Source organism: Jaculus jaculus, chromosome 17 (genome assembly GCF_020740685.1).
Source record: "Jaculus jaculus isolate mJacJac1 chromosome 17, mJacJac1.mat.Y.cur, whole genome shotgun sequence".
NCBI classification, from domain to species: Eukaryota; Metazoa; Chordata; class Mammalia; order Rodentia; family Dipodidae; genus Jaculus; species Jaculus jaculus.
The window spans coordinates 52844732-52868492 of record NC_059118.1 but is presented as its reverse complement, the minus strand read 5'-3'; the positions used below and the strand labels follow the sequence as shown (position 1 = coordinate 52868492).

Sequence of the window (23761 nt, the reverse complement as noted above, 5' to 3'; positions counted from 1 at the left end):
CATTCCAGACGCCTGCAAAACTGGCATCAAAAGGTTTGGTACTGAGGAAAGTAACCAGCTCCCTTTAGAACAGAGTCCTCACAGTGCCAGTGCCTGGTGACTGAGCTGTAAAGTGGCCTCCTAAGTGGTCCTATGTGAGCAAGATGCCCCAGAACTCTCTTCTCAAATCCAAGTCTTTAAAGTGAGTTCAAACATTCACACTGTTGAGTTGTTGATGGATGCTATCAAGCCCATTCCTGGGACTTCTGACACATCTTTAAAAAAATTATTAACAATGTATATAATCCTCCTCCACTAGCCTCTTGTTTCCCCCACACCTCTCTCCAGTGAACTCCTTCTTCTTACCTACTAGTCCTTCTTCTATTTTAATATCTTTTCTGCCCTATCATATGTAACAACCTGAATGGGTCCAATATTATGCAGGTAACAACAGCCACTGTGAAGTCATGAGTGCAGTGGCCATTCTGGGTCGAGAAGACAGCATTCCAAAGCATTACTCCCCATCCTTGGATCTTACATTAAGGCATCTATCTAATTATCCCAATGCCAAATACTTAGGTTTTAGTTTTTTTGTTTTTTTGAGGTAGGGTCTCACTCTAGCCCAGGCTGACCTGGAATTCACTATGTAGTCTCAGTCTGGCCTTGAACTCAAGCAGCCTTCCTACCTCTGCCTCCATGCAGGAGAGAGAAAATATGAGGGGGTGCACCCGAGCCTCTAGCTGCTGCAAAAGAACTCCAGACACATGTGCCACCTTGTGCATCTGGCTTTATATGCTGGGGAGTTGAACTCAGGTCATTAGGTTTTTAGGCAAGCACCTTAACTGCTGAGCCATCTCTCTAGCCCTGGTTTCTTTTTTCAAATATATATTTTATTTGTTTATTTGTAAGCAGAGAGAGAGAGAAAGAGAGGGAGACACAGAAGAATAATGTGAATGGGCATGCCAGGGCCTCTGATGCAAAAATATTTCATATGCAGATGCCATTTTGTACATCTGGCTTTTTGTGGCTACTGGGGACTTAAACCCGGGTTGGTTGATAGGCTTTATAGGCAAGCGCCTTAACTGCTGAGCCAACTCTCCAGCCACTTAGTTTCTTTTCGTTTTTTCTTTTTTTTGTGTGTGTGGGGAGTTGGGGTTGTATTTTGAGGTAGGATCTCACTCTAGCCCAGGCTGACCTAAATTCACTAAGTAGTCTCAGGCTGGCCTCAAACTCACAGTGATCCTCTTACCTCTACCTCCTGAGTGCTGGCATTAAAGGCATGCACTACCATGTCCAGCCCCTTAGTTTCTTTTTAATGGTGCTAATCTCTTTACAAACCACACCTCTGTGATCCCCAACTTTATTTATACTTTTTTTGTTTTTATTTTCTGATCCTCAACTTTAAATAAACTCCTTTTTTTTGGCCAGACTGCAAGTTTTTATGTTCCCTCTGCTCTGCCTTTTGCCCCCAATTTCCACTGAAAATATGGCTAGAAGCAACAAGCAATACCCACACTACAGCCTGAATGATGTTCACTGTCTTGGGATTTCCTTATTATGGTCGTTAATATGGCATCGGTGATTGTTAACATCTATTGTTGACTTGACGGGACCTACAACCATGGAAACAGGTCTATGAAGAATTAGGCTAATTGAGATAGGAAGACCCACCGACACCAACTGTGGGTCGCCGCATTCCACGGGCTGAGGATCCCAAAGGGCTATCAAGGTGGCCTAGCTGTGCCTGAGTGTCCATTGCTCTCCACTTACTGACTGTGGCTACAGTGGGGCCAATTCCACAGGCTTCCTTCCATGGGCACTTGGCTATTTCACTGTGAGGCAGAGCACTGTGGCAGAGAGGGCCTGATGGAGCAAATGAAAAGTAGAGCTGTGGTGATTTTAACCAAACCAAAGCCCTCCCCCCACCCATTTTGTGTGAAGCAGCTTTCACAAACCTTCAGAGTCTAAACTAAAAATGTAAAGCCCTGCTCCTGTCAGTCTGTCAGATATCTCATAAAACTAGACCATAATTAAAAACACCTCTGAACAGCTCTCTTTTCTACATTTGTATTTTCATTTGCTGACTTATTGCTAAGAAATTTTCTGTTTGTATCCCAGAATAATGTAACCTAGGAAACTTGTAACCCACCGATAGTTTAAAGAATTCAAGATCATGCCAGACTGCCTGCCACATTATCTATAAAAACTCTGAACCATCAGAGCTCAGCACTCAAGCTTTGGAAGTTATTCCTCCAAGCCCATGTCAATATGAATAAATCTGATTCTCCACTTGGTCTCTGATGCGACCTCTGTGTGCCTCAGCTTCCCATAGCAGAGTGAGCCAGAGAGAAAGACTCTAGAGAGAAGTTGTAGCCTTCACTGATCTGTTCCTCCGCCTAGCCTCCCACTCAGCTATGAATTCATCAGGGGAGTAATCCGCTGCTAAGGTTAGCATTCTCAGTAGTGCTTCCAGCTGGGAGCCGAGCCTTCAACACATGAACCTTTAGGGACATTTTATATCCAAACCATAACACTCCCTGCCTCTTATAAGAATAGCTGTGATTGGATCTGGGCCCATCAGAATAATTCAGGATTACCTTACCATCTGAGTAAGCACAAGCTAATCATATCTGCTAGGTCATTTTGCCTCGTGGCATAACATCTGCAGGCTTCAGAGTACCCCTCACTGGTTGGCTAAATGCTCACAAGGCAGATCTTGCAATGCTGTTTTCATTTTCCTAAGAAACCTTGACCCTCAGCATGTTGTTCCCTTTCACAGGCTGGTGTCAGGGTGACTCCTTCTGGGGAGAATTGCCACCTGGAGACTGAGGCTTCATGGCCCCAGGCCACTGTGAATAATGCTGAAAGCCTGGATCAACAAGCTCAGATGGGAAGCTTGCCTGGAACTATTCCAGAACATTCTCCATCTCCCAGTCAAAGAAATGGAATAGTAAATTCAGGTAACTTCTCATCCCTACTCTTCTTGATGTCCACAAAATATTACTTCTCTAAACATATGATAAATATATGATAACCCTTTTATCACTGCTTTTGGGGCCATGGTATACTTTAACTGGCAAAGTTTTCACCTTAGAATTTAGTTGAAAGCTTCCATTGTGTAAGTAAATAATGCAAGCCATTAATCTTGTTGATTAAGCAATCTTTAAAAAAATAAAGAGCCTTCATTGAGAAGCAAAAACATACTTTAGGAATAGGAGTCTCACAACTTAAGGGAATTTAAACTCCTATGCTAACAGCTTTCTAAGGGAAAGTTCTACATTTGCAAAATAGATAAAACATTCACTAAAGTATTCCCCTGACTCCTCACCCAAAGCACCAGCAAATATACTATAAAAGAATCCTTTAGGCCTGAGAAAATGGCTCAGTAGATAAAGCACTTGCCAAACACACATGAGCCCACATAAAAACTGAGGGTGGTGGCTTATGCTCGTGACCCCAGAACTGGTTAGATGCAGATGGAAGGAAGCACCCCAGGGCTTGCTGGCCAGCTAGTCTAGCCAAGTTGGTGAACTCTAGGCTCAGTGAGAGGCCACGCCTCAAAAAAGTGAGATGGAAGGTGACTGAGGAAGATGCCTAACGTTGACTTCTAGCTTCTACATCACACATCTGTGTGCATAACCACATGTACATGTGCACTGACATGCATGCAGACATGCATGTGCATGCACACACACACAAACACACACACACACACACACACACACACACACACACACACACGATATTTTAAAAACTGAAAAGAATTGTGGCCCAGTGTACTATTTAGTTAGCATCTACTATTGGTTTTTCTAGAGTGGTAGCTACTCTTTTTTGAATATTCTCTGGTGCTGGCTGATGGAATCTTATTTGTAAGTTGATTCACCTTTGAAACAAACTGAACTTTGCAGGTCTGGAGAAAAACAACTTTGTTTTGTTTTAGGGGAGCTTTCTTTTCTCATCCTGTAGTTTCTTTCTCACCACAAGTCAAGGCTAGAAAGTACCTGGGGTGATACGTGAAATTCTTTTCCCTGGGCTTTCTTGGGAAGCTTGGGTTATTGCAGATTGTATGTCATTCTTCTGTAGTCCGAGTGCGGGATCCCTGTGAGCTCTGAGAAAGAAGCAAGCACTGAGGCAACATCCCAAGTGGTCCCTGTGGTAGTTTGAACGCAGAGCATCTTCCATAGCCTTTTGTGTCTATAATTGCGCCTCCTACTCAGTCCCCAGCTGGCAGACCTTTTGGGAAGGGGAGCCTTGCTGGAGGAGGTGTGTGACTGGGGAGGGTGCATCTGGAGTTTTATCAGCCCAACCACTGGGGGTTCAGAGCACTTTGGCTCTTGCTGCTCCATCCGAGCTGCTGTGGCAATGTGTGACACCCAGTCTCTGGTCATGGCATGCTTTCCTTGCCATAGTGAAATTGTCCCTCAAAACCATAACTTAAATGCTTTCCTCCCATCAGCTGCTTCAGGCCCAATGAGAAGCTAACTGCTGTAGCCTGCCATTCTCTTTCACCTTCCGGGTAGTACACTTTCTTCTTTCTGACAGTTCTGTTGATGTGAATTCCTTCTTCACTACAATGTACATGCTAAATACCTGTGTGATTGGCTAAGTATAGTGTCAGGTGTGTCCTAGGACACTCAGCTCTGCCAGCTGCATGCTATTAAGGGCACTAAGGGGAGAGAGGGTGACAAATAGAGCAGAGAGTGCTAAGAAGGAACAGCTTGGGGACAAAGTTATCAAAACAGATGTTTTACAATGTAAGAAAGAGTGTTCAGAGCGCTGCTTAGTACAGATTGCTTTGTACTTTACATATACAGAGTATAAGAAGAAATTCAAGTTTCAATCTAGGTGTGTTGGTGCATGCCTGTAATCTCAGAATGCTGAAACAGGGAGATCACAAATTAGAGGCCAGCCTGAGGTATACAGACCCTTTCTCAAAACAAAACAAATGAACAACAAAAAGATTTTCAGGGGACTGGGAAGATGGCTCAGTAGGCGAAGTGCTTGGTATGTATGAAGTTTAGACCCCTAGTTTTCACATAGAGGTTCAGACTCTTAGCTCCCACACAAGCCTGGCATGGTGACACAACCCGTATCTGGACACCCAATACATTGCAGTAGTATTACAATGACACTCAATATATCATAGTCGCATTATGCAGACACTAAATACATCACAGCAGTATTATATAGACACTCAGTACTTCACAGTAGTATTATGCAGACACTCAATACATCACAGCAGTATTAGGCAGAGTCTCAGTACATTGCAGAAATATCATGCAGACACTCAATACATCATAGCAGTATTAGGCAGAAAGTCAGTACATCACAATAGTATTATGCAGACACTCAATACATCTCAGTAATATTATGCAGACACTCAGTACATCTCAGTAGCATTAGGTAGACACTCAGTACATCACAGTAATATTATGCAGACACTCAGTACATCTCAGTAGCATTAGGTAGGCACTCAGTACATCGCAATAGTATTATGCAGACACTCAATACATCACAATACTATTATGCAGACACTCAATGCATTACAGTAGTATTATGCTGACCCTTCCAGTCTACCTTCTTTGTGTTCATTTTTTGCAACCAACTCTCATGTAGACCACTACATAGTTGAGGATTGCCTTGAACTGAGCCTCCTGCTTTGACCTCTTGAGTACTGAGATTACAATTGTATATGAGGCAAGCCTACCTTTCTAACAACAAAAATAGAAATTACTCTAATTTTTTTTTTTTTTTTTTTTAGTTTTTTGAGGTAGGGTCTTGCTGCAGCCCAGGTTGACCTGGAATTTGCTATGTGGTCTCAGGGTGGCCTCAAACTCATGGAGATCCCTCTACCTCTGCCTCCCGACTGTTGGGATTAAAGGCGTGTGCCATCATGCCGCACTCTAAATTTTGAAGCATGCTCACCGTGATATTTGCATTGACTTTACCCCACTGTTTCAGACTCCTAATCCTCCAATCTAGATGACATGCCTTTGTAGCCACTGAAATAGAAAGCTGTCATACAAGCCTCCACACTAGCTAGAATACACTTGACTATCATTGGGCATTCTGAAGAGAGTCCATTTCTCTTTTATTTTTCCTTTTTTTCTTTTTTGGTGTGAGTGTGCATGTGTGCATGCAGGTATGTAAAAATGTGTGTGTTCATGCATGTGAAGGCCAGAAGCAGACATTGGGTATCTTCCTCAGTCACTCTCCACCCTATTTTTAAGACAGGGTTTATGACTGAACCTGGAGTTTCCAGGTTAGGTTAGGTTAGCCAGCCAGCAAGCCCAGGAATCCTGCTGTCTCCAAACCCACCATGCTGAGATTACAGGCAAGCAGTGCTGCACTTGGATTTTCCACAGGTGCTAGATCCAAGCTCAGGTTTACTTGCATGAACGGCAAGCTCTGAGTGAGCGGTCTCCCCAGCCCTGAGAGCTAATTTGGAACAGTCTGCACATCATTTCTATGAGAAAAGCAGAGCCATCTTGGGCCAACAAGCCAACAACCTTCATTGCTTAACATGATTATATGGAAGTGTACTTCTTCACTTGTTTGGATAGTTGTGTTATAAAGAGGAGGCCTCCCTGGTGAGTGCAGCCACAGAACTCAGTTTTTAAGTTATTAAAAAGATTTTAGTTGATATCACTCTAGCTCCCATTGAAAGGCTCTTTCCAAAAAAGTAATAATAAATAAAGGCATGCTCTTCCTTTTGTAAATCCAGAAGAACACCAGGGTTGCAGAACAAGATGTCTCTTGGCAACTTCATGCTGTTTATCTTTTGTATACAAAGCATAGAAACCAAACTGCAGATCCTAAGAGTCACCAGATGAAAGTCCTGAGTCTTAACTGTAGTTTGGCTTCCTAATTAGCAGAGCAAACCTGGTCCTCTTACTCAAGTGTGCAAGTGTTGCTACAACAGAAAGGTTGTGCGTACCAGCACAGAAAGACTTCATGTTCTTTTAATGGGAGACCTAATAAGTAAAGAATATGTGATATTGGCACGTTTCCTCTGTAAGGACAGTAAGAACATGAACTTCAAGGGATGGTAGCTTTATAACAGTAACCAGATTCTCAGGCAAGAGTGTTGAAACAAGACCTAATTAAGCGGCATGATTAATAAGGCAGCCATTAAAAATCTTCACACTTGAATTTCTCTTTCTTTTTTTTTTTTTTTTTCTTTTTGGAAGACCCAGTGACCAATGGATTCACGAGTAAACCCCAGCTCCTTGAGAACCGAGAGCGACAGAAGTCATCAGCAATCCTGGAGGAGCTCGTCATTCAAGGAATAATACAGAGCTGCAGCACAGTCTTTAGAAACGGGGAGTCGTATGATGTCATGGCAAGTAACTTTGTAGTTAACATTGGCTTATAATTAAAATAAGCATGAGAATATGATTGATTTCAAGTCATTATTCCTAGCTTGTGGGAATTACAGTACAAGTGACATCATTTATCTAAGCCAGGTTTTCCTTTCATAAATCCCCTTAACTCCTCTTCACACCCTGCTTCCCACAGGATTTAGGAATCCCCCCGATCATAATGATTGATGAATCCGACCAAGCATTCCTTGGGCATCTCTAAACCTCAGACACATTAAACCCATTGAACAATCTGCCTTCATTCCTTCAGCAGTTTTTATTCAGCTCGGTCTTTTAGTAGATAAGATTGGATCATGATTTATCTAGTAAAACATGACACCCAGAGGCTGGGGAGACAGCTCGGTGGTACTTGCCTCACAAGCATGAAGACATCAGTTTTATCCCTTCTGTCCATATAAAATTACCAAGGGTGTGTGAGCCTATAATCTCAATGCTGAGGAGGTGGAGACAGGTGGGTCCCTGCAAATTGCTTGCCAACCAGTCTAGTTTAACTGCTAAGCCAGGCCATCAAGAAACTCCATCTCATAAAAGGTACATGGTGTTCCTAAGAATAGCACTTGAAGTTCTCCTCTGACAGCTATTCACATGCATGTGCACCCCAGCACACGTTCACACACATGCACATTTATAAAGAAAGAAACAGGGCTGGAGGGATGGTTTAGTGGTTAAGACGCATGCCTATAGAGCCAAAGGGTCCTGGTTCAATTTTCTAGGTCCCACATGAGCCAGATGCACAAAGGGGTACATGCATTTGCAGTGGCTAGAGGCCTTGGCATGCCCATTCTCTCTCTCTCTCCCTCTTTCACTCAAATAAATAAATAAAATGTATTTTTTAAAAAAGAAAGAAACAGGGCTGGAGAAATAGCTTAGTGGTTAAGGCATTTGCCTGCAAAGCTAAAGGATCTCGGTTCAATTCTCCAGGTCCCATGTAAGCCAGATGCACAAGGGGGCACACATGTCTGGAGTTCGTTTGCAGTGGCTGGAGGCCCTGGCGTGCCCATTCTCTCCCTCTCTCTCTCTGTCTATCTCTGCCTCTTTCTCTCTCTCAAATAAATAAAAATATAAGTAAAAAAAAGAAAGAAAGAAGCAAAAGCTATAGCACATGTGTTCATACTCTGCTACATAGGAACACCCTAGAACCAAACAAGGGAATAAGGGGTCCTAGGAGTTGTCACAGTGTTCTTTTCTTGGTTGATTCATCTTTTAAAAATAGTTATTTATTTATTTATATGAGAAAGAGAGAGAATATGAGAATGGGCATAGCAGAGTCTCCTACTGCTACAAACAAACTCCAGACATACACACAACTTTGTGCATGTGGTAGGTGGGTCCTGGGAAATTGAATCTGGGCCATCAGGCTTTGCAAGCAAGCACTTTTACCCTTGAGCCATGTCTCCAGCCCCCTGTTGATTCATCTTGATTAATCTGTCAGTGCTCTTCTTTAATGTGAAGAATTTTTCCTCAGATTTTAACTTGTTTGGCCAAAATCTACAGCTCTAATTTTTTTCAGTATAAAGCTCTGAAGAGATAGCATGTTTTATTGTTTGTTTTGAGGCTCTGGGCTATGACTCAAAATTCCAGAGTACAAACAGGAGAAAGTGAATAAAAGTAGCAATGAAGGGTGGAGAGATGGCTTAGCAGTTAAGATAATTTGTCTGCAAAGCCAAAGGACCCCAGTTCAATTCTCCATGACCCCCATAAGCTAGATGCACAAGGGGGCACATGAAAAGAAAACTAAGGAAAAATAAACAGAAATAGTAGAAATAGATACTAAAAGTTACTTCCAAAGTTGTAGGGAAGATAGTCAATTTGTAGTAAAATAATAATAATAATAATAATACATTATCTAAGTCAGGATTTCACCTAGACCAAGTCACTCACTGCCTAAGTAAGGTTAATTTCCTTCTCTGTGCAGGGAATGTTAAGAACTCAGGGCATGAAGGCAAAGTGACATTTTCTCTAGACAAAGGGAAGTAAATCCTATGAAAGGTATTTGGGGAAGGGAAAGGGGATTGTCAAACATTAAGACTGTTATCAAATGTCAACAATAAGAGGTCACAGGAGAGGAGAAGACAAGAAGTTATGTGATGTGAAGGCCACACCACTACATGTCAGTTCCCATTCCCACAGTGGTACGATGATAAATACCCAATTGTGTTAAAATACTAGAAAAATGGCTTTTTTTTTTTTTTTTTTTACAATTTACTTATTTTGTTTAGGGTTTCCAAATAGCTTTTCCATGTCTGTAGTTCAGTTAACCCTCTCTCCTAGCCCCTCCTCTCAGGCTCTGTCATAAGGAAGGAGAGAGGTTACTTTTCAAACTGTAGATGAGTCTTTTGGGGACAGAAAAAAGAAGTCACATCCAAAAACAGGAGTGTGACTCACATGGAGGAGGACAGATCATGGAAACACTCTGTACTCAAGCAATGGTTCCTGAAGGGGCACGTAACCCACCCCTCAGTGCTAACACCAGTGGGAATAACAACAGAACAGCTCAGTGATCCAGTGGCCAGCAATGAGTGACTTCTGGCTGACATCTTGCCAGGGAGCCCACAGGTTGATGAATATGAGCTGTGATGGGAAGGCAACATACCTGCTAGTGACAACTAAGGGCTCGCTCTGGATGGTGTCATTAAGTGAGCTACAGGAGAAGTCTGTGGTCATAGTCCCTCCAGTGCTAAGACTATAGGACACATGTGACTGTTCTAAAGGTAAGACTTCTTCTGTGGACCAATAGTATATACAAACACATGAATGTTCCAGAAACAGACCTGGCTTCTTCTTAGCCAATCATTACTTTTCACTATGTGTGCAGTTAGATTGAAATAGAATTTATTTTTCCTAGTTGTCCACATAACAAGTCTTATCTTTATAGTAGTCTCATGTTTATTCTGTAATCCTAGTTAGCCAGTGTCTTCCAACATGCCCATGCCTGTGTCCACCATTGCAGCTCCTTTCATCTTTTCTCTTCATTCTTAGCACTCATTGGTTGGTTCATAGCCAGTTTTCAAGCATGTTCAGAGTGGGAACTAAAGACCGACGCTGGAGAGCATTCCCACTGATTGATCAGTCTAGCTGATTGATCAGAACTCATGATTGTGGACGGCTCGTGTGTTGCAGATTGAGAGCCAAGATCACCGTGGGCTATCTTCAGTCCACGATTAAGATAGACATCTGTCACCCTCCCTGTATCTGACCTAACATTCTCTTGACTTTTGAATAAAACCCTGGGAATCTATCACTAGGCTTGACATACTTAGTCTCCTCCAACACAGAAGCTAAAATATCATCAGATAGCATCTGAAGCCTATAGCAGAAATTTCTGTCTTTCTTTCTGTGGCCTGCCTACCTGACGTCCAATGCAGTTGGTACATGTGTTGACTTATGGCTATCTTTTGTTATGTAACTAAAAATTTCATGTGACGATTTCCATAATGGGACGTGTCATACAGGATAACCAGGAATCCAGGACTCTGTCATTCAGGTTTGGATTGAAACAAACTATCCTTTACTCATTTAGTTGACAGTGTGAATAGGTTTTATGCTTAAAATGACATGTAAGAAATCTTTTAGCACTGGGGAGATGGCTCAGTGGATGGCATTTTCCACGCAAATATGAGTACCTGAGTTCAGATCCCCAGAATCCATATCAAGCTGGACACTGTGGCCCAGGCATCTGGAATGCCCGTGCACCTACAATGAAAGGGGAGGTGGAAATAGGAGAACCTTCCAGAAGTTTGCAAGCCAACACGCCTGAAGAAGGCAGCGTGGTGAGCAGTGAAAGACGCTGCCTCAGACAAGGCGGCCGCTGAGGACGGGCGCCTGAAATCCCCCTCTGACCTCCACATGCATGCTGGGCTGTAGCATATGCACACCCTCCCCACACATCATACACCCCCAATTAAAAATACATTAAGAAACTGATTCCATCATGAATTTAGTCCATGTATTTTAAAACACTTTGATGAAACTTAAGGTGGGTCTACTGTAAATGTGTACTGGTGTATGTGGATTCTCAATATGTGTATGGATCGACTTAGACCTGTTTATAGATATCTAATTGGCTATCATTGATCCATATAAGTATGATTGCCCGTAGGTGTCTTTAATCGCAAACTCACCCCTCCACCTCTTCAGCCACCCTGGGCCTCTTTTCATGAACTCAGCGAATTCTCTACTAACTCCTCCTCCTAGGTCCTCAGAGAACACTTAATTTCCTCTCTGTGTAGTTTCTTCGCTCGGTAACCTGTAGTGTATATGAAACTTCACATGAACCAGGCATGGTGGCATATACCTTTAATCCCAGCACTCTGGAGGCAGTGTTAGGAGGATCACCATGAGTTCGAAGCCACCCTGAGACTACATGGTGAATTCCAGGTCAGCCTGGGCTAGAGTGAGACCCTACCTCGAAAAACAAAATCAAAAACAAAACAAAACAAAAACCTTCACATGTATCAGAGTAGCATTATTTCTTGAACTTCTTGAGGAGACTTTTAAGAGGACAGAAGTGGTCTGAGTTAGAACCAAGTGTCAGCTGGTGGTCAGAGTGGCCATCCTCAGGAAGTCTAGTGGGGAAAGACTACTTCAGAAACCAAAACTAAGGTGGGTTCCTCAGTAGGTCAGCAGCTAATGAGGAAAGCTCAGAGGGAGGTGCGGTGGATGTAGGACACAGTACACACAAGCTAGGTTGGCTAGACACAAGACTCACTTCCTCTGGCGGCATCTTCAGGATTGACAGTTCTTAAATGGCATCCCTAAAGAAAACATTGCACTGCCAGCCTCCCCAGGCTCTAAGGTGTCTCTTGTTTAGTTTCAAAAAACACCTCTGTGCATCTCATGATCACTGTTCCCATTTTTAAGTGTCAATATTTCATAGATCCTGACTTCTAAAATTCTTTTGTGAAAAACACAGATCTGTTTATTCAAGTGTTTCAACTGTTTTTCTTTTTCTTTCTTTTTTTTTTTGTGGCAAGCCCAATAAACTGCCATTTTTTCTTTGAGAGAGACAAAGAGGGTGAGAGAGAGAATTAACATGCTAAGATCTCCAGCCACTGCAATTGTCCAGACACATATGTCCCTTTGTGTACATGTGCAAACTTGTGCATTGCATTACAGTGTGTCTGGCTTACATGGGACCTGTAGAGTCAAACATGAGCCCTTAGGCTTTGCAGGCAAGCCATCTCTTCAGCCCATCTTTTGACTTTTTTTTAACATTAAGTGCCAAACTCAGTGAGCCTAAGGCAAAAAGAGAGGCAGAAAGAGGAGAATTTCCAGGGAGTTGGAAAATGGGACAGTGAACAAGGAGAGATCCTGCATTGAAACAAGTTGGAAGTGAAGGACTGACCAAGAGTTGTCCACTGATCTGCAAACATGCACTGTGGCTGCACTCACACACGAACATGTACGTACACACTAATTAATATTAAAAGCTGAGGGCTGGAGAGATTTCTCAGGGGTTAAAGGTGCTTGATTATAAAGCCTAATGGCCCAGGTTCAATTCTCCAGTACCCACGTAAAACCAGATGCACAAGTGGCACATGTGTCTGGAATTCATTGCAGTGGCAAGTCCTGGTGTGCCCATATTGTCTCTCTCTCCTCTCTCAAACAAAATAATTAATTAATTATATTTTAAAATACATAATAATTAATATAATTAAATATAATAATTTTATTTAATGAATTTTTTTATTTAATAAAATTCATAATAATTAAATATATTTTAAATTGAGTCTTGAGATACCTAAATTGCTCTAAGTATCTGTTCCTGACATCTCAGTTGAATGCTGGTTGTAAAGTAGAAGTGCAATGCTGAGTCAACACTTTAAAAAAGATGAATGACAGAATGTGTCACTATTACTGAAGTTGTTTATGGAGAAGAACTTGGGACAAATGAAAGACAAAACTTTCTATTGCAGGATGTTTGTTGTTTGGCTAAGTATGCTCAGTTGCAGAAAACATTATCTAATTGGCAACTATGTCTGAAAACTGTGTCTGAAAATTCTCTATTCAAATGCTACAAAAGAAGCCAGGCATGGTGTTGCACACCTTTAGTCCCAAAACTCAGAAGGCTAAGGTAGGAGGGTTGCTATGAGTTTGAGGCCAGCCTTGGACTACAGAATCAGTACCAGGTCCACTTGGGCTACAGTGAGACCCTACCACAAAAACAAAACACAACAGAAAACATTCTAGAGAAGGGAAAAATAAAGCTGATCATGGTGCATACATTTAATCCTAGCACTCAGGAGCCAGAGGTAGGAAGATCATTGTGAGTTCGAGACCACCCTGGGGCTATGGAGTGAGTTTCTAGTCAGCTTTGGCTACAGTGAGACCCTACCTTGAAAAAAAAATTGATAAGCCACTTAGAATTTGAATAGCAGAGAAATGTTGTAGTCTTATCATGACAGCTTCAGTATACCTTTTTAGATGAGATTAAATGTAATAGTAAATCTGGAGAAATGACTTAGGTCCCTGTTGCAGTCCAGTTTGCATTGCTGTTAGAAATCACCCAACCAAGAGTAGCTTCTGGGAAAAAGAGGTTTATTTTAGCTTACAGGCTCGAGGGGAAGCTCCACGATGGCAGGGGAAAACGATGGCATGAGCAGAGGGTGGACATCACCCCCTGGCCAACAGAAGATGGACCACAGCAACAGGAGGGTGTGCCAAACACTGGCATGGGGAAACTGGCTATAAAGCCCATAAGCCCGCCCCCAACAATACACTCCCTCCAGGAGGCATTAATTCCCAAATATCCATCAGCTGGGAACCTAGCATTCAGAACACCTAAGTTTATGGGGGACACCTGAATCAAACCACCACATTCCGCCCCTGGCCCCCATAAACTGATATCCATGCATGATGTAAAATACAATGCATTCAGTCTGACTTTAAAAGTCCCCATAGTTTTTATCAATCTCAATGATGTTCATACATCCCCATAGTTTAAGATCTTTTAACTGAGCCATAATACCAAAATATAACCTCAAAAAACCCAGAATGGCACAGAATAAATATTCACACTGCAATAGATGACATTGGGCATAGCAAAGAAACATTCAACCAATACAAGATTTAAAACAACCAGGGCAAACATCAAACTCTGTAGCTTCAAGTCCAGCAACTCAAACCAGTGACAAATCTTCAAGTCGGATAATTCTAACCAGCAACAAGTCTCTGGCATTCCAATTCCGCCCCTCCAGCTAGGCTACTCACAGTCCTGGAAAACTTCATCGGGGCCGGCTGCTCCTCGGCAGCCATCTCATGGTCCCAGCATCTCCACTGGGTCTCCACTGCAAGCCACGGTTCATCCTCATGGTCCCATGGGGTCTCTATGCAGGCAACCAGCAAACCTGCTTCACACTGCCCATGGCCATTTCCAAAACACAAGACCGTGTTGCAAACTCAATGACCCTCTTTCCAGCATTTCTTATACTCCATGATGCCAGGTAGGGTGCCAATGTGTTAATCCAGGGGAGAATAAAGCAGACGTTGAAGAACAGGACACTCCTTGAACATTCAGGCCCCTTCAAAAGAGTCTACATTCTTCTTGTTGCCCCAGCGCAGGTCAGCTAGCCCAGTCTCAAAGGTCATAATCTATCAGTTGCAGCTGAACGGGCAACAGTTCACCCAAAGATGTTCCTTTCTGTGCCATATCCCTCTGCTCACACCAGTTCATTTCTACGCAAAGCAACCCTGCACAGCTTCTCAGGACACGGGCACAAGAGCAAGCTTCTCACACAAACTGCTAGCCCAGTCCAGGCACAGCTCTTTCACACCCTCATAAGCCAAACCTCACAGTCCATAGTTCTTACTGCCTTCAGACCAGAATAGTCCATTAAGCTGTACTTACAGCACTGCAAGGCATCTCTTAGGCCAAGGTTTCAACTACTTCCACATTCCTCTTGAAAATCAGCTCCAAAAGGCTGAAGCCACATAGTCAGGTGTCTAGCAGCAACCCCACTCCTGGTACCACTTTACTGTTGCAGTCCAGTTTGCATTGCTGTTAGAAATCACCCAACCAAGAGTAGCTTCTGGGAAAAAGAGGTTTATTTTAGCTTACAGGCTCGAGGGGAAGCTCCACGATGGCAGGGGAAAACGATGGCATGAGCAGAGGGTGGACATCACCCCCTGGCCAACAGAAGATGGACCACAGCAACAGGAGGGTGTGCCAAACACTGGCATGGGGAAACTGGCTATAAAGCCCATAAGCCCGCCCCCAACAATACACTCCCTCCAGGAGGCATTAATTCCCAAATACCCATCAGCTGGGAACCTAGCATTCAGAACACCTAAGTTTATGGGAGACACCTGAATCAAACCACCACAGTCCCCTACAAACATGAGGACCAGAATTTGGATTCCCAGAATCTATGCAAAAGCTGGATGCAGTAGCACATGCTGTGCCCCAGTTCTGGGGAGATAGAAACAGGAGGATCCCTGGTCCTTGCTGGCAAGCTAGTCTAGCTGAATCATGGAGCTTCAGGTTCAGTGAATGTCCCATCTTGAAAAATGAGGTGGAGAGTGATTGAGGAAGGTGTCCTAATCTGACCTCTGTCCTCCACAAACACGTACCCCCACGCAGAACACACCTACACACAAGTATGCATACTACACACACACAAATAAATAATGATCATAGCTCCACGATTATTTTTATGAATCTATTTATTGCTGCCATGCAGACATTAACTGAAACCCACACCTTTTTAATAAAATAAAAATAAATCTTGTTACAATAAGAAAGTGAGTTTTTATCTTTTTTGAGAGAGAGAGAGAGAGAGAGAGAGAGAGACAGAAAGAGGGAAAAAGAGGCAGAGACAGAGAATGGGCACTCCAGGGCCTTTCAGCCACTGTGAACAAACTCCAGACGCATATGTCCCCTCGTGCACATGTGTGATATTGCATGCTTGTGTCCTTTTTGTGTCTGGCTAGCCTTCCTTGGGACTTGAAGATTCAAACAAGCATTATTAGGCTTTGCAGGCAAACACCTTAACTGCTGTGGTAGTTTGAATAGATGGCCCCAATATATTCAGTGTTTTATTAGTTTGTAGTTTGCATCTGCAGCCACCTGGCTTGAGACAGTATCACTGGGTGGATCTTAAGGTGTGGTGGGTTTGAGATTTCAATCTAAAGATATGCAAAGTGTGCCTAGCTGGAGTTCCTGAAGTGTGCTATGCTGTGTGGCTTTTGGTCTTTTGGCTTGCGCTTCTCTTTCTCTGCTTGGACCTGTGAAGGCAGGCCAGCTTCTTCTGCCATTATGGAACTTCCCCGGGATCTGTAAGCTTCAATCAATATCCCTTCTGCTATAACTGTGCCTGGTCTGGAAGTTCATCTCAGTGAACCTGAAGCTGTCTGCTACAACCACTAAGCCATCTCCCCAGCCTGAGTTTTTAATTTTTTTAGTTCTATGTTAGGTCACAAAGGAAAGGAGGCCCAAGGACTAATTTTCATTTAGTCGGTCAGTGTGTCAGAATTACATATTTACTGGAATACAGCTATGCTGTGTGCTTTATTCATGAGGGGAAATTAGTTTGATTTTCATTTTTAATATATTGTGAAAATCACTTTTGCTGGTGAAATAAAATATTTTAAGCTTGAACAACAAAACCTCAGGGAGAGGAGATGACTCAGTGAAAAAGCACTTGCCACTCAAACTGTAATGCCTGAGTTCAATCCTCAGGCTCCATGTTAAAAAAGCCAAAAGCAGCTGACTCCTGTAATCCCAGATGCTCATGTCAGAGGCTCACAGGCACACAGCAAAGATCAGCAGAGCATGATCCAGTCGGAAAACCTCAAATGAGGTGGAGAGGTGAGGACTGACCTGAATGTTGTCCTTCAACCTTCACGTGTTGTGCACATGTGTACCCACATTGACACACATGAACATGCACACACAAGCAATAAAAACACTGTCAAACTCAAGAAAGGGAAAAGGCTGTGGACATAGTGCTCACTTCTCAAGAAGAGGAAGAACAGGAATTCACAGGCATCACTTTGGAGGAGTCACAGGAAGAGTCTGCCCAAGCCAGAAAACCCAACAGCTTCCAGAACGAATGAGTGGCCTGATGGTTTTAGTAGGTAGATATCCATATTAAATGAGGTGGAGAAAGCATATTGCAGGAGTGGTGTTTAGGTTATAATCCCATTTAGATTGCATTTAAGATTATGGATATCCTGCATATATGTGTGTATGTACACACCAAAGTCTTTCTAAAGGCCCAGGCTGAGAAGTGAGATGGTGGTCAGTCAGAGAATTAGGAGATTGTTTACGTATCATTTTAACCTTTCAGAGTGAATGCATGCCATATAAATGATTTTGGGAGAAAAACGTGCAAATTAAAACTTTCTTCATAAACTTTTTTTGATCATTTCTTTTTAGTAGCACAGTACATAACTAAAATCTCATCACCATTTCTTCAAACTGTTGAAAGAATAGGTCTTGTGTGAAATGGGATTCTTTTTGCTGTTGTCATGGACATACTTATAAAGTCCAAGTGGCCTAGCATGGAGTTGTTCAGTGACAACGACCTCCCCCACCACAAGATCAGAAATAATGAAAGCCAAGCTCGATCTAAGTGAAAATAATTGGTGGCATGTGGAATATTATGACCTCAATTGATATGATTGAATAACATAGGTTAATTGGCCTGAGGGGGGGATGTGATCTATTTACATCGAGCTCCAAATTCTCCACACTTTCTTACATAGGTCATGCATTCCTTGTCAAAGCCTGTCTCTTGTGAGCTTCTCCCATCCACTTTCAGAACCCGTATCCTCAGCACCATTTCGTTAACAGCCTGGTGGGTTTGCTGTTTTGTGTGTGTAGCGCATACATGCGTGCGGGGAGATGTTCCTGCCCCACGTGCATGCCTGCAGAGGCCAGCGGAGGAGGTTGGACGCCCTCCACAACCGCTCTTCCACTTCATTTCCTTGGCGAGGATCTGTGACTTGCATAACACTGGCTGACCTGCAAGACCCAGAAATTTTCCTGCCTCTATCCTCCCCACGCGGGACTGGGATTATGGGCATGTGTGACCATGCCAAGCTTGTTTCCTGGGTGCTGAGGATACAGCTTGGGCTGCCTCAAGCCCTCTTGGGCCCTCATGCTTGTGCAGAAAGAGCTCTTGACCCACTGGGCCATCTGCCCAGCCCGTCGGGTCCTGGTGTTTTCCAGGTGCTAAAACATTTTATCTTTAGGAGCTAACGCCTGTGCTCCCTGGTCACTATGAACGCCGGGTCCGGCTTGTCAGGCTCTGCATTTAGCTGTGTTCGTCTTCCGGTGCTGCTGCGCAGCCAGTGGCTATGGTTGCTTCTCGGTTTTAAGAGATGTCTTCCTCCAGGTGGACACGACTGAGAAGCCACTGAGAAAGCCGCCAGCCAGGCTGAAAAAACTTAAAATCAAGAAGGAAGTGAAAGCGCTCACTATGAAGGACATACAGGAGAAGATGCAGGCCGCGGAGCAGCGCCGGAAGGTAACCGCCAGCTTGACCTTGCCACTGCAATGGAACGCCAGGTGCTTGCGCCACCTAGTGGGCACGTGCGGCCTTGCGCTTGCCTCGGTGTGCATCTGGCTAATGTGGGATGATCTGGAGAGTGGGACCTGGGTCCTTAGGCTTTGCAAGCAAGTGCCTTAACCGCTAAGCCATCTAGCCATTTCTCCAGCCCACGCTGAGTGTTTTAAAATGATCTTTGTGTTGGAAAGGAATAAAGAAATATCCGGACCTTGGTTGAAACTTGCAGTTTCATCCATTAGCCTAAGAAAACAATACCTGGTTCTCCGTATTTAGTCATGTTTGGGAAAACTTGCCTTGGGACACTGGGGAAGACAGCCGGAGCAGAGATGGGTGTTAAGTGAAGGGGGTGAGGCTGGTCCGAAGACCATCAGACATCAACTCAGCTTTTCTGCAGTCCAGTCACCTGCATTTCTGCCTCCCTAGCTTGGCAGCAGGGATTGGACTGTAAACTCCATGAGGAAAGGAAGGCCCTGTGAGGTATCCTTCAACAGGGATTCCCCAACAAACATTTGTTACAAGACTGAATAAGGAGACAGAAAAAAAAAAAAAGCTAAAAGAATCATGACAAGCATTATCAATAAATAAGAAGTTGAAAAACAAATCCTCCTGGCTTTTTTTCTCTTTTTACCATTCAGTCAAAAGAAGAAGCAATAAGGAAAAGGCTACGGAATGACCGACTTCTGCCCACAGCCCAGGACTCAGATCTGGCTGACCTGGGCAGGGCCGAGACTCTGTTACCAAAAGAACTTCTGGCTGTGAGATCTACTGCTGACCAGTCCCACCCGCAGGCCGAGGAGCAGCGGAAGAGGGAGAAGAGTGACAGCGATGTGGCCGCCCTCAGGAGGACTGAGAACTATGCGGGTTTGGGGGTTGTAGAGTCAGACATGTCCTACAACCAGGAGGGTGACATATTCTAGGAAGCCCTGTGTGTGTTTGTGCGTGAAGTTCACAACCAGGTGCCCATTCTCTCCAGTTGGGAGTCTTAGTGTCTCTGTCTTGTGTTCTTTGACATCAATGGGATTCTACTCATGTGATTTCTGCCATGCATTGGGGGAGGGCTTGTGAGCTGCAGGGCTGTGTTTTTGCTTAGAAAGTTGAATGGCTGTGCTCATCAGGAAGGAGAGGTTGGCATGCTCCCTCAGTGTGGCTTCCAGCATTGACTAGAGGTCTCTCATGCAGGAGTGCCTTCCAGCTTACGTGGAGGTTTGTGCCAAAAGAAGCCTTTGTTTGCACTGCTGCCCCTTGGCTGTGCTCGCTGATGGTAAATTGTGCACATGTGTATGCGATGTGTCAATATCTCTGTGTTTTTTTTAGTGCTACATGTGTGGGTTTGTTCATTTTCATTTTTTGCTGTCAAGAAATCAAGTGACAACTTGAAGTTGGTCTTATTACAGTTTTATCCGTAAAATTTAAGTAAGCCATATCCATTGTTTGGAATTATGTGAAGTATGGGGCCTGGGGATGTAGCTCAGGGGTACAGTGCTTGCCTGCCATACCAGATCCTTAGCTTTAATCTCTGACACCCCATGAAAACCAAAACCAAAAAATATTACCACAAAAGAATTTGCGAAGCATGGAGTTAACTTTATACTGAATAAGCAAAGCTTCCGTTAGAATGAGGATGGGAGGAAGGGAGGGCGGAGAGTCCACCTTGCTGACAGCTCCTCTTTCCTACACACACTCTGAGCCAGGGGCATGCTGCGCTGTCTCACTCTCCTATGACCATGCCCAGCCAGGGCGCAGGCCTGAAGAGGTTACATTCTGAAGAGCTCACATGCACTTTTCTTACGTTTCTCTTGTTACTCCTTAGTTTAGACCGTACTACCCACTATCATTCCATAATTTTCTCACATTCTATACAAGTATAGTCTAAGACCCTTTATTACCCACTCCCTTGTTATCAATATGAAAGTACAGGCTAGGGCTGGTGAGATGGCTTAGCAGTTGAGGCGCTTGCCTGCAAAGCCTGCAGACCAGATTGGATTCTCTAGTACCCATGTAAAGCCAGGTATGTGTCTGGAGTTTGTTTGCACTGGCTGGAGGCCCTAGTGTGCCCATTCTCTCTATCTGCCTCTCTCTCTTTCTAAGAAATGAATAAAATAAAATACTTTAAAAAACTTAAATAAATGTGTCATTTGGATGGATGATATGCATTTTAAAAAGAAACAACACATAGGGTCCTTCCTGCTGGTAAGGAACTTAGATTTTAGAATTCACCCAACTGGCCTATGAGCAGCACACTCTCTCACCTCTGGGTCTTTGCCCATGCTGTTCCTGCCTTCTCTTTCCCTTTCTGGGTACTCTGACCTGATGGATGCTTTCTGGTTTTCCCATGCCCTTCGAAGCCCGGATTAGGCCATTCCTCTCTCACGATCACCTTTGGCACTCTTGACTACTAATCTTTGCTCTTACCACCCTGTGTTGAAATTGCCCAATACATTTCCATCTTTGCCACTGGGTGTTTTCAGTTCCTGTACGACAAAGAAGTGGCAACCTCTTCTGTGGTGACGGGTGCATTTTTGTATATTGGAGGGTGAGTTACAGAGAGTGGGGGTGGGGTTTGTACTGCTCAGCTGATGCCTCAGTGGCCAGCACAGCCTGCAGCAGCAGACCTGCCTTCTCCCCAGAATCCAGGAGCTGGCAACAGTCCTAGTTTAACCTGGGGACCATGGAGCGTCTCCTGTTTATGCATTCCCTTTGGGACTTTGCCAAAGGGCTCCTTGCATTTCTATTTCCCCCAGAACGTGGACATCCTGGGGATGAAGGGAGCTGATGGAGGCCAGCAAAAGGGAATCACTGCAGAACCAATACCAGACTTAGTCTACTCAGTGGGACCTCGGAAAGGCATATGGATTTTCTGTGTCTCAATTATCTTACATGTTCATTGGGATAGGAACCCTTATCAAATGAAATAGTGCACTTAAGAAGTATAGTGTAATAGACTATCTCACAATATTTATAGAACATTTGTTAAATCCCATGTGAATAACGCGATGTCGTGTGTCCATCTTGAGATTCTTCTAAGAAGGTGTTCCACATACCACACTAACAAAATGCAAAGTTGCTAAAATGATTTCACCAGGAGACTTAAAAGATTTGAGCATCAGAGCTGGAGAAATGGCTTAGTGGTTAAGGCATTGCCTATGAAGCCAAAGGACCCTGGTTCGATTCCCCAGGACCAACATCAGCCAGATGCACAAGGTGAAGCATGCTTCTGGGGTTCATATGCAGTGGCTAGAGGCCCTAGCATACCCATTCTCTCTCCGTGTCTTTCTTTCTCTCTCTCTCTCTCATGTAAATAAATAAAAATAAAATATTTAAAAACAAGATTTGAGCATCATTCACAATATGTGCAGCACAAATTTATAGTATTTGTAACTTAAATTCAAAATTTTCATAAATACTGAATTTTTTTCTTTAAAATTGTATGATGTTTTGTGTAGATTACTCATGGTGGTGTGAATGACATGTTGGTCAGATCAAACCATATCCAGCCCTCATCTCTCTGCATCTACAGGTTTTAACAAGTACTAAGTGACAATGGAACAACGGACAGAAATGGATATAGTCATAAATTACTATAGTAATATTGTATGATTGCTTCTATTTTTGGCTAGATGATTACAAAATTACTTTTACTAACGTAAATATCATCCAATATGTATTATCTTAAATATATGCAATTTTTTAAATACAGCTCAAGTATTATTGTAAATATACTACTTTTTATGAAGCAAGCCCAACAGACTGTCCTCCTTTTTTTTTTTTTTAATGAGGAAAGAGAGAGAGAATTGGCACACTAAAAAAATAATACTTGAGCTGTATTTAAAAAATTGCATTGTCAGTTAGTACTTGTGTTTGAAAGAGTAATTATAAATACTGTGTGATGCTAGGTTGGGTCACTTCTGCAACCACATCACCAGTGTGTGCAGCACCTTTATGGAGGGAGGTGGAACTGTCCCAGACAGGTCAATAAAGGGCATGATTTTAACACGGACTGTTGGGCATGACAGCTGTGTCCTCTCTAGAACACCTGTACTTGGTTTTTGCTGTGGTGGGAATCAAACCTAGGACCTCACACATGCTAGGTAAGTGTCTTACCACTGAGCTACGGCCCCCTGTACTTGCTTTCTAAAAATGGTAGCTGCTACTTAGTTTTTATTTTCTTTTGTCACATGAGTAATAATTAGTACCTTGTTAAAACTCTAGGAATCCAGCACCTTGGGAAAAAAAAAAAAAAGAATCCAGCACCTTGCAAATAAATAAATAAATAAACCAGGAATCCAGCACCTTGTAAAATTTTTTATATGTACCATAATCAATATTTTTACATATAAAATACACTCATACTATTAATGTTTAGCCTCAGATATTAATGCTACTCTCACTTTTGGTTAAAGAAGCTTCTCTTTTCAGATGGCAGTGACCACTGGGATGACTCAAAAGTCACCACAGTGCTAAGAAAAGTGACAGGAATGTCCAGCACTGAGACATCTCTATCACACCCTCCAAGGCTCAGGTCCATTGTGGAAAAGGTGGCAGAATGTAGAGCCAAAGGAAGGGTAGAACTGCTGCAAAGTAGTCTTCCAGACACAAAACAGCCTAGGAATCCATGACCTCGAAGTGCCTGGTGCTACCTACACACAACCTTCATAATAGGAGGAAAAGATGATGACTTCAAAATAAAAACAAAAAAGGGGGCTGGAGAGATGGCTTGGTGGTTAAGGGATTTGCCTGCAAAGACAAAGGACCCTGGTTTGGTTCCCTAGGACCTACATAAGCCAGATGCACAAGGTGGTGCATGTATCTGGAGTTTGTTTGCAGTGGCACATCCATTCTCTCCCTCCCTCTCTCTCAAGTAAATAAATAAAAATAATTTTTAAAAATTTT

At 43.2% G+C, this 23761-nt stretch overlaps 1 protein-coding gene across 1 annotated transcript in view; it reads left to right on the top strand.

The window, feature by feature from the left end:
* Stmnd1 (stathmin domain containing 1) overlaps nt 1-20820 on the top strand; it is a 30357-nt gene extending 9537 nt beyond the window's left edge. Inside the window, exons 2-5 of the mRNA XM_045136362.1 lie at nt 2759-2939; nt 7170-7321; nt 18698-18829; nt 19507-20820. Coding sequence (XP_044992297.1) covers nt 2759-2939; nt 7170-7321; nt 18698-18829; nt 19507-19788 — 747 coding nt within the window. The 3' untranslated portion in view covers nt 19789-20820. The remainder of the gene's footprint in view (nt 1-2758; nt 2940-7169; nt 7322-18697; nt 18830-19506) is intronic.
* The last annotated feature ends 2941 nt before the right edge of the window (nt 20821-23761 follow it).